General features: G+C 42.6%; 1 protein-coding gene across 1 annotated transcript in view; it reads left to right on the top strand.

The window, feature by feature from the left end:
• Positions 1-7301: 7301 nt before the first annotated feature.
• The window catches only part of CA10 (carbonic anhydrase 10), a 541322-nt gene continuing 536256 nt past the window's right edge, over positions 7302-12367 (top strand). Inside the window, exon 1 of the mRNA XM_031011537.3 lies at positions 7302-7394. Within this exon, the coding sequence (XP_030867397.1) occupies positions 7334-7394 (61 nt within the window). The 5' untranslated portion in view covers positions 7302-7333. The remainder of the gene's footprint in view (positions 7395-12367) is intronic.

Below are 12367 nucleotides of genomic sequence, written 5' to 3' on the forward strand. Positions count from 1 at the left end.
TTGCTCAATGAACAAAGCATTTGTTGCTAAGCCACAGTCTAAGGCTCATCTTTCGAGTCTTTATTTCTATCCCAATATCTGCCTCTCTCCAAGTCTGGCAAACCTGGGTATTTCCCACTGCCTCCAAAGGAAATCTGTCCAGTTAATAATGGAATTTTACCCTATGGTACCAACAGGATAATTACTTTATAATATAATAATCCAATACCTGTAAAGCAGATAAAGATATAGCTACAATATCAGAGCTATTTGTTTTACACCAGAGCTTACAAATTGCGGAGACATACAACTCCTTTTAATATTTCTCAAAGTTTAAGTAATTTAATAGTAAGTAACATCTTGTGCAGAGAAACAACAGTTCAGTAATGTTGAGTTTCTCTAAGCCTAGTCCAGCCACACTTTTTAAAATATCTATTTATAATTACAGTTTCTGCCTTATATTTTCATAAAACTAATTCATTCATTTGGCTGGATTATTATCAGGTATAACTGACCTAAAACAAACTGCATGTGTTTAAAATGTATATTTTGATAATTTCTGACATATGTGTACACCCATAAACCATCAACATAATTAAGATAATTAATATAGCCATTAACCCAAAAAGTTTCCTTATGCTGTTCCAGTCTCTCCCTCCCATTCCTCCCCACTTTCTGGCCTGCCTCCCCAGGCAACCACTATTCTGCTTTCTGTCAGTGTAAATTAGCCTATATTTTCTAAAATCTCATATAAATGGAATCATACTATATGCACTCTGTTTTATCTGACTTCTTTCACTCAGTGTAATAATTTTGAGATTAATCCATGTTGTTCCATGTTGCAATCGTTCATTACTTTTGTATTGCTGCATAATTATTTCAAAATTCAATTGTCTGTTGATTCGTTGATGGGCATATGGGTTGTTTTTAGTTATGTCTATTACAAATAAAGGACTACGAACATTTGAGTAAAAGTATTGTATAAACATTAGCTTTTCTTTCTCTAGGATAAATATCTATGAGCAAAATGGCGAGGTCATATACTTTATATATGTTAATATTTAATTTTTTAAAACTGCCAAACATTTCTCTAAAGTCATTGCATAATTTTACCTGACCAGCAATGCATGAGATTTCCAGCTGCCCCACATTCTCACCAACACTTGGTATTGTTTTTTATTTTGTTTTGCTTTGTTTTTAGTTTTAGCCAAACTAATATATGTATACTGGTATCTCATTGGAGTTTTAATTTTTATTTTCCTAATGACTAATAACGTTGATCATTTTTCTATATTCTTAATTGCCATTACTATATCTTTATGGTAAAGTGTCTATTCAAATCATTTGCCCATTTTAAAATTTTTGTTTTAATAAATTGAGTGTTGAGAATTGTTACCTATTTTGCTTACAAGTCATTTGTGCCATATATAATTTCCCAATATTTTCTCTTAGACTATGACTTTTAAAAATTATTTAAAATTATCTTTTGAAGAATATTAGTTCTTAATTCCAACAAAGTTCAATTATTTTTTAATTAATCATGATATTGGTGTCATCTGTAGAAAATCTTTGTCTAACCCAAACTTACAAAGATTTTCTTTTATTTATTTTTAGTAGTTTTAAAGGCTTGGGTTTTACATTTAGGTTTATAATCCATTTTGAGTTCATCTTTTTTTATATATAGTGTAAGGTATGGATTGTAGTTCATCTTTATTTTTTCTCAAAAATAGACACCGAAATATTGAAAAGGCGATTTGTTAAAAAGACTATTCTTCCTCCAAGGAAAAGAGTGTGCACCTTTGTTGAAAATCAACTCAATCAATATATGTCAGTCTATTTTTAGACTCTCTCTGTTCTATTGATTTGTCTATATTCTACTACATTGTCTTGTACTACATTGTCTTGATTACTATAGCTTTATAAGCCTTGAAGTTACATAATTTAAATATTCCAGCTTTGTTTATCTTTTTCCAAAGTGTTTTGGCTATTTTAGTTTCTTAGTATTTTTATATGGATTTTAGAAATAGCTTGACAATTTCTATTTAAAAATTTGCTGGGATTTTTATTAGGATTATATTGACTCTATAGATCAGTTTGGGGAAAATTGGTATTTTAACAATATTGAGCTTTCTCATTCATGAACATGGTATATTTTTCCATTTATTTGGGTAATTTTATCTTTTTGGTAGAAGTTAGGGGTAGCTTCATCACTAACTTCTCTTTCCCTCTGGCATCTAAGCAATTAAAAATGGAAACATTTTCTAAATGGGAATGGGACAGTCCTTAAATAGAGCTTGATGTGTTTTGAAATGGCATTTTCCAATTATTCACCCCAAATTCAAAACTAGAAAATCACTTATAAGGATGGCTGGGTCTACAAAGAAGGCTCTAAATATGCTTTCCCAGCCACATGCATGATTGTGACTGGCCCCAGAAAGCTAAGTACTGCAAGAAAGCAGAGACCTTACTAGCTCTGCTCTTTGAGAGTGGCATACAAAATAAATATGCATTGGTACACACACTAAAATTGTGAGCTCACTGTGCCTGAAGGTAGCTTTACCAAGAAAATAGAGAAGTGGGAAGAGTGATAGATTTCCTTTGTCTTCTAATACAGTGTGCTTGGCCTCTGATAAATGCACCCTAATGAAAGTCAAACTCTTAAAAGTTTACCATCAGATGAGTCATCCCTTCTTCTATGGCGTTGAGTGAAAGAGAAGGTACAGGAAGAACCCAAAGGAATTTAATATTATTCTCTCTTGGAAAATGGAAATATAATTCCTTGCTTTCTATAGGACAATTGGTATCTCTCACACTTGCGTGGGCTTGGCCAAGGCTCTGTTAAATGTGTAAGATACTTACACTTGATTTGTAGTGCAGAAATGTAGAGGAGTAGGAAAGGAACAAAAGATAAAGGCGGGTATGATGTGGAGAGATTCTTTGTAGTTATTTAGATATACATATAAGCACATTAAAATATGAAAAGGTCTAAGAATATTTTCTAGCTTCATGGAATTTTTTTTCCACATTTCTTTGGTTTGTTTTGTGGGCTAAAAAAACAACAAAAAAGAGAGGCAGAATTTACTTAAATTTAAAGGCTTCTATTTAATGCATTGTTTTTACTGAGTTATTTTCTGTATTAAGATGGTGAATTTCTCAGAAAAACATATAGCAACCTACTCTAGAAATGTAGTAGCCTAGAAATGACTCAAAAATGTATGGCTCTTTCTTCTAGCAATTGCTAGTATGGAATCAATATGTTGGGGACTATTGTATTCACTGCTGTATTCCAAGTGCCAGAACCAGAACTGACATCTAGCAGGTGCCAAAATTCTATCATTAGAAACGCTTTTGATTACTTCTGATTCCCAGTGATCTTTTCCTTATCCCAACTAATGTAGTTGGGTTCTAAATTGCATTGTCTACCACTAAATTTTCATACCACCTTTGATTAACTTCCAGCTGTCATGTGTGTACTTCTGTTCTCTTTAAGTGCAAAATAACCTCCCCAAGGTGATATTTTTCATTTTACAGAGCATATAAGAAAGTGGTGTGACATGACTTCTGAGTTTAGACTTTCCAGCTATGGTCTCTACACTACTGATTTGCAGCTGTGGAGCCTTGGGCAAATAACTACCCTGGTATTGTTTTATTGTCAGTAAAAGGGAAGTGATAATGACATTTATCTCACGGTCACATTATGATGATTAAATGAGATCATTTATGTAAGGGATTCAGAATGCTTCACACATAATCTTCACACATAACAATCAATACACATAATACTTCACACACAACAATCAATACACTCAAACTTTTTTTAAACTAACAAATACTGTCATATGAGTTGCCTTTTTTAAAAACTGAAAGCACTTAGTGGCAGATCACAGATTAAATATTCTTTGGGAATGCTGGAGGTGAGTATGCAGACTGAAAGGGTGGAAATAAAGTATTATTTTACTGGCATTGGCTCTTAAAGCAGAATATAGAGGGATATATGGTCTGCAGATTTTTTGAAAGCAAGGATAATGCATTTTCAATTACAAAGCCCAAGCATCTTGCCACAGTGTTTGACACATATAAGACACTCAATAATTTCAGAATTCATTAGTAAATGAGTGGGTAGTGACATAAAAATTCAGGCACCATGCCTCTGCTTCCAGAGGACAGACCTCTTCTGCCAGCCTATCTCCCCACCCAAGCAGGGATGGTAGGTCGCTGTCCACGGTTCTGAACTCTCACCAGGCTGGAATCTGCTCATCTTTGTCAGACTGCTTTTTTTTTTCTTTCTCCCTCTCTCCTCGAAAAAAAAAAAGAAAGAAAGAAAGAAAAAGAAAGAAAGAAAGAAAGAAAAAAAATAATAATTCTTCATGCAGTCTACTTTCAAGGCACGGAGACAAACGCCCCCATATATTTCCCAAGTGGGCTAATTCTCACTATCTGGAATTCTTTTAATGTTCTGAAGTTTCATGCTTTTCCCTGCTGAGCCTGGAAGCTCTCTACATAAGAATGCTGGATTTATTTCATCTGGGCCTAGATTTTTAATGTGTTGACCACCCAGTGTCCTTGGCCTTTGTTTCACAGAACAGATCTCACGGCCACATCTCCTTCTTTAAGAGTAGGCAGGTCTGCCGGCGGTTCCTTTTTCGAATCCCTAGAGTCGGTGGGACTACGTAGCTCCGGCTCCCGCAGCCGCCCAGCCCAGACAGCTCAGAGAGCTGCTGATCTGCTCTGCGTTCTCTCTTGTTCCTCCTTCTTCTCCCGGCCACTCAGCAAAAAGACCCGCCAGACTCCTGGGCAGTTGGAGTCCCTTCAAGAACCCTGGGAGCACTGTAATGTAACTCCTTTAGCTCCCACTCCGCACCCTCAGATGCCGCACAGCCTGGGTGCTGGGATCAACATGGGAAGATTCACTAGATTGACTCTGTGCGGATGAACGGGCACCCTTTCCTTCCCCTACTCCATCTCCACTTATCTACCCTTTGTGCAGTTCTTAGACCGAGGTTTATACTGAAATAGCTTCTAAACATCAAATATTAAAAGTGGATAAAAAATCCCCGCGGGGTATGTGTGTGTTTGTGTTTGTTATGTGTGTGTTCATCCGCGCTTGTGCAAAATCTCCTAACGTCACAGTTCCCAATCGGGACAAGCGCGCCGAGAAATCCTGGATCTTCCCAGGGATTCCCTCTTCGCTCCCTCCTCTTCTTCAATAACCCCAAAGAGGTAGGTTTGAGCTTTCGCAAACCACCACTGCAGCGATGGAAGCAAACAAATCTGTTGAGATTTTGTCTTTCCCCTTTCGTTCCCAGCCCTCTTAGGCAAGCAGTTCTGAGCACAGGGTTTTCTTCAATTCCCCTGCATCCACACTGCAACCGGGTGCAAGTCTTTCCTAGGTTATAGACAGCCCGCCTCCCCACGAGACCTTCTGCGGACTGGCTGCCCCTGGCCTCGGCCTGGGTGGGTGGGTGGTGCTCGCGCCGCCCCTACTTTCCCCTGGGGCCCTGGAGAGCCGCGCGCTCGGTGTGTGTGTGTGCGCGCGCGGGTTTGGTGGGGAAATCTCCTTCAGTGGAAGCTGCTGAGTGTCGTTGGCTGAAAGTATCCTGGAGCCCAGCAAAAGCCTCCAAAGCACTAGAGCTTCCCTAAAGAAAAGCAGAATAAAAGAAAGACAAGAAGGGAAGCCCGTTCCTCTAAAGCCCGGGTTTCCAATAGTCCCGGATCCTCCTGGAGTTGGGCGAAGGCGCAGTTGGCAGCAGCCGCTGCTGGTACCCGGACTTGGAAAGGCGGTGTTCCCCCTTTTCGGGAGGAGGGAGGCAGGGACTTGCAGGCAAGAGTTGCACCTGGTCTAGGAACCTGCAGAGAAAAGAACTCTGGGGTAAGTAGTGTTCTGGCACTGGAACGGAAAGGGGTAAGGGGTGGGGGGCATGAGAGGGACGAAATGGAGAGGGCAGGGAATGAATTATGCAAAAAAATCTCCAATATTTCGCAGCGGAGGGAGAGCACAGCACAGCACTCCCAGGATGAGTCCTGCCTGGGTCTCCCGCGCCGAACCCGCAGCACGAAGTTCTTTTTAAGAAGAGAAACTCGAAAATCCTGGAGGGTAACAGAGGCAGCCAGGGCGGGGCGGAGTGCGGAGGCGGCTGCCAGGGACTGGGGCCGAGGCGGCGGCCAAGGTGGCCTGAAGCTGTGACACCCAGCCTCCTCCTCCTCCTCCTCATGGCCGCGCTCAGCCTCACCTCCCCGCCCGGGCCTCCTGCCTCCGCCCCCGGGTGCCGGGCTGCGGAGCTGACGCTGGGACTCCCGGCGGCGGCGAGGACGCTCACCTGGCCAAGCCTCCTTCTCCTCCTCCCCCTCCCGCCCCCACCTGTCCTCCTCCTCTCTGAGTTGGGAAGCGTAGGGATCCGTAGGCGAGGAAATAACGACCCCTGCAGTTGTATTGCGGAAAATCTCGGCAGCGGCGCTAGTTGCGGGCGATGGAAGCCAGGCAACTGGGGGTTCTGGGGAGTTCAGGAAAATAGCAGAGGAGCAGGAAGGGCGCGCGCGACCTGGAGAGTCCGTGTGCCCCCACCGCGCCCCAGTCCCCGGGGCCCAGCCCTTCCCCTCGGCGCCCTGGACGCACTGCCGGAACCCGGCTGAGAGGCTGCAGGCTGCGCGCGGACTTGGGGAGCAGGGAGGGTCGGCGAAGGCTGCCTGCGGCTGGCGGTTTCGGGCAATAATCCCTGCCTCTCTTTCTCTGTGTGTCTGCTGTGTCTGCTCCTTCCCCGCCCCCCGGAAGCAGGAGAAGAACAGCCCCGGAGCGCAGCAGCCACCCTCCGACCATGCCCCGGTGAGGGGGGCGGACTTCGAGGGCAACTTGCTGCGGACTGCCTGGGCTTAGCCAGCTAGCTACGCGCTCCCGGGAGCCCGGAATTGCACGGCGCGGCCCGGCGGGGGGCTATCGTCTATGTCTTCTTGGGGCGCCAGACGAATCGGGGTCTCGTTTTTGCTGGAAGAGCCCAGTGTTGGTGGCTTCAGGTGGCTGCTGCCGCCGCCGCCGCCGCCGCTGCTACTGCGGTTTCCGCCGCTGGTGCGAAGAGAAGAGACACGCGAGCGGGGAGACCTCCAAGGCAGCGAGGCATCGGACATGTGTCAGCACATCTGGGGCGCACATCCGTCGAGCCCGAGGGGAGATTTGCCGGAACAATTCAAACTGCGATATTGATCTTGGGGGTGACTGTCCCTGGCCGGCTGTCGGGTGGGAGTGCGAGTGTGCACTCGCTCGGAAGTGTGTGCGAGTGTGTATGTGTGTGTGCCGTGTCGGGCTCCCCCCTTCCCCCCCTGTTTTCCCGTCGAGTGATGCACTTGGAATGAGAATCAGAGGATGGAAATAGTCTGGGAGGTGCTTTTTCTTCTTCAAGCCAATTTCATCGTCTGCATATCAGGTACGGGACGCGCCGAAGTCACTGGCTGATTTGGATTATGTTGTGATGTCTGGGGTGTATGGGGTTTTATTGTATGTAGCCGCGGGGCAGAGAGAGGGGTGGCGAGACCCTTTCAGTTCTGCGGGTTTGCCGCCTTCAGAATCAAAAATCTTCTCAGCCCAAGGGTGTGTGAATGTGTGTGGGGGGGGGGGGGTGGGGCGGGGGGTGGTTAGGATCTGTGTGCAGTCCTAGAAGGGTGAAGGAAAAAGTGGTGGGGGATGAGAAAGAAGAGGCAGATGGGTGTTGATTTTCAACTGCTTTCCTGGCTGAGAACTCTGGCGCCGAAATCCGAGCCTTGGCAACAACCACCCCCATCCCCTGGCTTTCAAAGTTCGCAGACTCGGTGGTTCCTGGCTGGCAAAATGGACGCGGGGCCCTGCCCGGGTATCTAAACACTTTCAAGAGACTGCGGGAGGATGCGGGACTGGAGAGTACCAGCAGGGATCAGAGATATGTCCTCCATGCCTTACCCAAACACATCAGGACTGATTGTGATGCTTTGAAACCTGCTGGCACACCCTCCTCTATCCCCCCAATTTTCTTGTTAAAGGACTACAGTGTCACAAATACCACTTTACATCACGGTGTTTCTTAATTCCCAGTAGTAGCAAGGATGTGCTGGCTCAGACCTCTCAGTCTACTTGGGCCTGTCTGTGCTTTTAAGAGCAAACGGGATTTCAGGGTGTTGAGGTGAAAGAGGTTGGGCTTGTGGACACCTGTGCCTGAGTGTGTTAGGACGAGTTCTGGTTTTTGAGCACTGTCTTTGTTGATGCAGGGAATTGGGGTTGGGAGGAAGCTGGGAGGGAAAGGGGAAAGCCCCTGGACCAGCAGTATTCCCCAGTTCAGTGGCTCCTCCCATTGAAGGCACCCACCCCATTTCCCTTCACACCTGCCACTTAAGCACCCAAGGAAAAGCCCATTTGTAGTGCTCCCTTCTGCCTGCATTCCTTCTGCAGAACTGGGGACTCGGCCAACTTCCCATGAAGTCATCAGAAGAGGAGAGCAGGATATTGCCCCTTTGAGCAGCCACATTTAAGCAGCATTGGGGTGGAGAGACATGTTTCCTGCCTCTTCCTTCAGCCCTGTCAATCCCCTCCGTTTAAGCCAGACCTGATTCTGGATAGGAGAAAACAACCCTAGTTCTGCCCTCACCCTGGACTCTGTTCCAAATCCCAGTCTGGCTTCCAATTTTCTCCCCATAGGGAAGGAATGGGACTCTTATCCGAAATCATTCTGTGTGGGGCTTGGCTACCCTGTTAAGAAATTTGTCTCTGTGATACATCAGTGAGATGTGTTGTGTACCTGGCAGACAAGAAAATGTGCCCTGGGGTCACCCCAACTCCTCTAGTGAGACTTCTATTATTCCATTCTGCATCTAGGAGTGAAAATTCTCAAGTGACTTGTAAAGGTTTATATCAGTCATATGTCCAGATATGAACTGGGTGGCATCTCACCAGGCCATATTTTACATCTTTCTCTTCTACATGTCTATTTCAAACTCTCTCTCTTGTTCCAGAATATTTGACTAGTTATAAAATAGCCTTTCCTTACTTCTCCCCAGTATCATTAATAATTTTCAAATCAGACAAGCCATCTGAGTACCTTTAAGATTTATAAAGGGTTAACATTGATTAAGGCTCTGGATTTCCTTCAGCATCCTCTCTGTCCCCAGCCCTTACCCTGAATTTGGCCAGGCAATCACCGAGGGGAACAGGCTGAGAAAGGGTCTGATCTTAGCCTCCAAAAAAAGCATTAGTGGGATACCTGTCACAGCTATATTTGATTTGGTGTATCAGCAACTAAATTATTCAAACGGAAGCATTAGGAGGGGGATTTCCAACCCAGGAGGAGTGCTATGGAGTACATGGCCTTTCATATGTATTTACTAAATAATCATTATTGCTATGTAATGAGAGGATAAAAGTGTAAGCAAAATTGCTAGCTATTAGCTAAACACGAAAAACTAGGTTAGCGTTCCAAATGCCTAGTTAGGATCTGCATTAATTTGCACTTTATGAAGACATTTAGGCAGGGATGCAACATCATATACTCTTTATTTTACACATCCATAAACAACTTTAAAAGGCCATTTCTTCTCCATGGTCAGGGTGGCCTCATCCTCCTGTAAGCAGAGCCACTCGTTCAGTAATGCCCATGTATGTGAGAATTATTATTAGTAATATGATTATGACTCACAATTGCTACAGTTTGGGAGACTCAGACTCCATTCTTTTTCCATCTGGCAGCCTTAGGATGTATAAGAAATGCAATGCACTAAGGTTGAATATTTGTGGCTTTGAGAGAGTTTAGTGGATCTTTCATTTCTGTCTCCATGATTTGCAGTTTTAATTTACTCATGACTGAGCTCTATTGAAAGGAACATAACCCTGTGATCATAGAATCTACTAAATCTTAAATTAAAAAAATTAAAAACAAAGCACCTCTTTAACATCTTGGAATGAATTTTCCTGACCACTAAGTGGGTGCTAATCCTTACAGAGTTACCAGACATTGATACTTGAAGCATTGATAGAGTTGGCTTCATTATTGAGAAACACCAGGCTGGAAAAGGCTAGTAAAAGTCTGTAGTCTAAACACTTTACAGAAGGAAAATGTTGGTAGCAGCTTTGTCATATGGAAGATATATTGACTGAATTTCATTTGGTGGCATTTGCTTTCAGGAAAACATTGGCGCTTTGTAGCTTAGTGTTTTGTTAACCAAAGGTTCCAACACTTCCTCTAACCCACCCCCAAATTTCTCCTTGGGCCTATTTGGATATATTGCTTAAATACAGACACCTGGGCTTGGCATGTTTGATGGTTCTGCACTAATAATTTGGTTTTGATGAAACTGTTGGAAAATGGAACTGTTTGGCCAGGCTTAGCTAGATGCTGGGTCAGTAGCATGTATGTCTTTTATTTGTGAGATCACATCAGCTTTGGCTACTTAATGCAACACAGCTAGGCTAAAGGACATGATTTGGGAGTTCTTCTGGCTTTCCGTTAAACTCAGATCTCACTTTGCTGAAAATGTAAGGCATCCAGGGTCTGTGAAGAGATCAGAGACAGAAAGAGAGAGGGAGAGAGAGAGAACCAGAATGATTTTTCCGTGTACTGCAAGAGCACCATTCCCTTCCTACCAAAGCAGCTCAGATCAGCAAGAATGTATGCTTAGCAGCATGAGGAGAGAAATTTCTTGGTCAAACGAGAGCTGCCTGATTTAATTTTTACAATGCATCCTACTTCCTCCTTATGTAACTTTACTTCTTTGTCAGTTTATTCATAATAATAACATCAATAACCATTTGAATTATGTGGCATTTTCACACATTGTACATATATTGCACATATTTAATTCATCTATTCTTAGAATTTGTGGGATAATCTTATAGATATAGCAACCAAAGCCCACAGAGCTTCAGACTAGAGGTTTCACATCCAGGTCTACCTGAGTCAAAATTCAGTATATCATTTATGTTTTGGTTCAAGATTCCTTTCAAATATTTTTATTTAATATTTTTTATTTTGATGTCTCTGAAAGAATAAATTAGGTTAAATGAATTGAAGTCTTAGAGAATTTGGAAGTAAAAGTTTTAGATGATTACAATTTAGAGCTAGAATTAAGGTAGCATTTGAGTTGTACATTACCCTGTCAATCAAACAGATGAGGCTATTACCCAAATGCCTCTAGCATCTTAGGATCAGCAATCTCTACAAGCAAGGAATATTTCCTACACTGTTTTCCTAATCTTAACATTAAAATGGCATAACTTCAGTTTCCTTATGTGTAGAAAAGAGATAATAGTACACGTGTCACATGTTTGTTCTATCAACTAAATGAGATATTGTGTCCAATGATTTTCACACAGCACAGCTTCTACCACATAGTAAGCATGCAATAATGTCATTATTTCCTACAAATCTGACATTGTATAGGCTTGGTTCATGGTGGAATAGAGCTTTTACCTTTTTCCATATCAACTTGTTTAAAAGCAAAAAGAAAACCATCATCAGCAAGCGCATCTATAACATTGAGCACAAATCCTATTTTCCAGGAAGCCTTGGCTAAATAATTTTGAAAAGTCTCTTAATTTTCCTTCTCATACAAATGAGACTGGTAGCATTAAGCTTTGGTGCATAGTCGTAACTGTAACCCACTTTATCCCTATGAGTCCAATATGGAGTTGAGGCTTGGAAAGTTTACTAAACTACCTGGAAACCATGTAGTACTTATTATCCAGGGGATCAGCGAATTTTTCTTTCAGTTGTATATTACAATGCAGTATAGACCCAACTTTAAAGTGCCTCAACACTGGCAAACGACATATGCTTTCAATATGGCTTGAAATAGAATGTCCCATCAAATAAAAAGCCCCACCCTTACAATGACTATTTATCTGATGATCTCATTAGCAATGTGGTTTCTTTAAATCCAGTTTCCCATGTGATGTCATATAGCCCAGTTACTGACAGACAACCATCATCATAGATAAAACTCTCCAGATAATGAGTCAAGAAAGTCTTTTGGAGTTGTATGAAATCCCAAGGGAAAAAATAAATGTCGATGTGAATACCCAGTCCCTTGGCTGGGGAGAGGGGTTTGATTACTAGCCTAAGTCAGTAACTAATGTCTCAATTTATCACCTTAATTAAGCATTACATACTTGGGACTAAGGTCAAAAAGAGATCTAGGTATCATAAATGTGTATGATAGCAAGCCATTATAGAAAGAGTATGGAAATCAGAAGGCCTACCCTTCAACATGACTCTACCTTCATTATCTTTATAAATTTGGGCAGTTTTCTTTACCTCTCAGAATCTCAATCCTCATCTGTAAAATAAAAATTATATTTGCTTTGCCTATTTCAAAGCATTGCTGAGGGAAACTTCAGAGAGTGATTCTTGAATAAATATTTTTTGCATTATGCAAGTGT

Source organism: Gorilla gorilla, chromosome 4 (genome assembly GCF_029281585.2).
Source record: "Gorilla gorilla gorilla isolate KB3781 chromosome 4, NHGRI_mGorGor1-v2.1_pri, whole genome shotgun sequence".
NCBI lineage: Eukaryota > Metazoa > Chordata > Mammalia > Primates > Hominidae > Gorilla > Gorilla gorilla.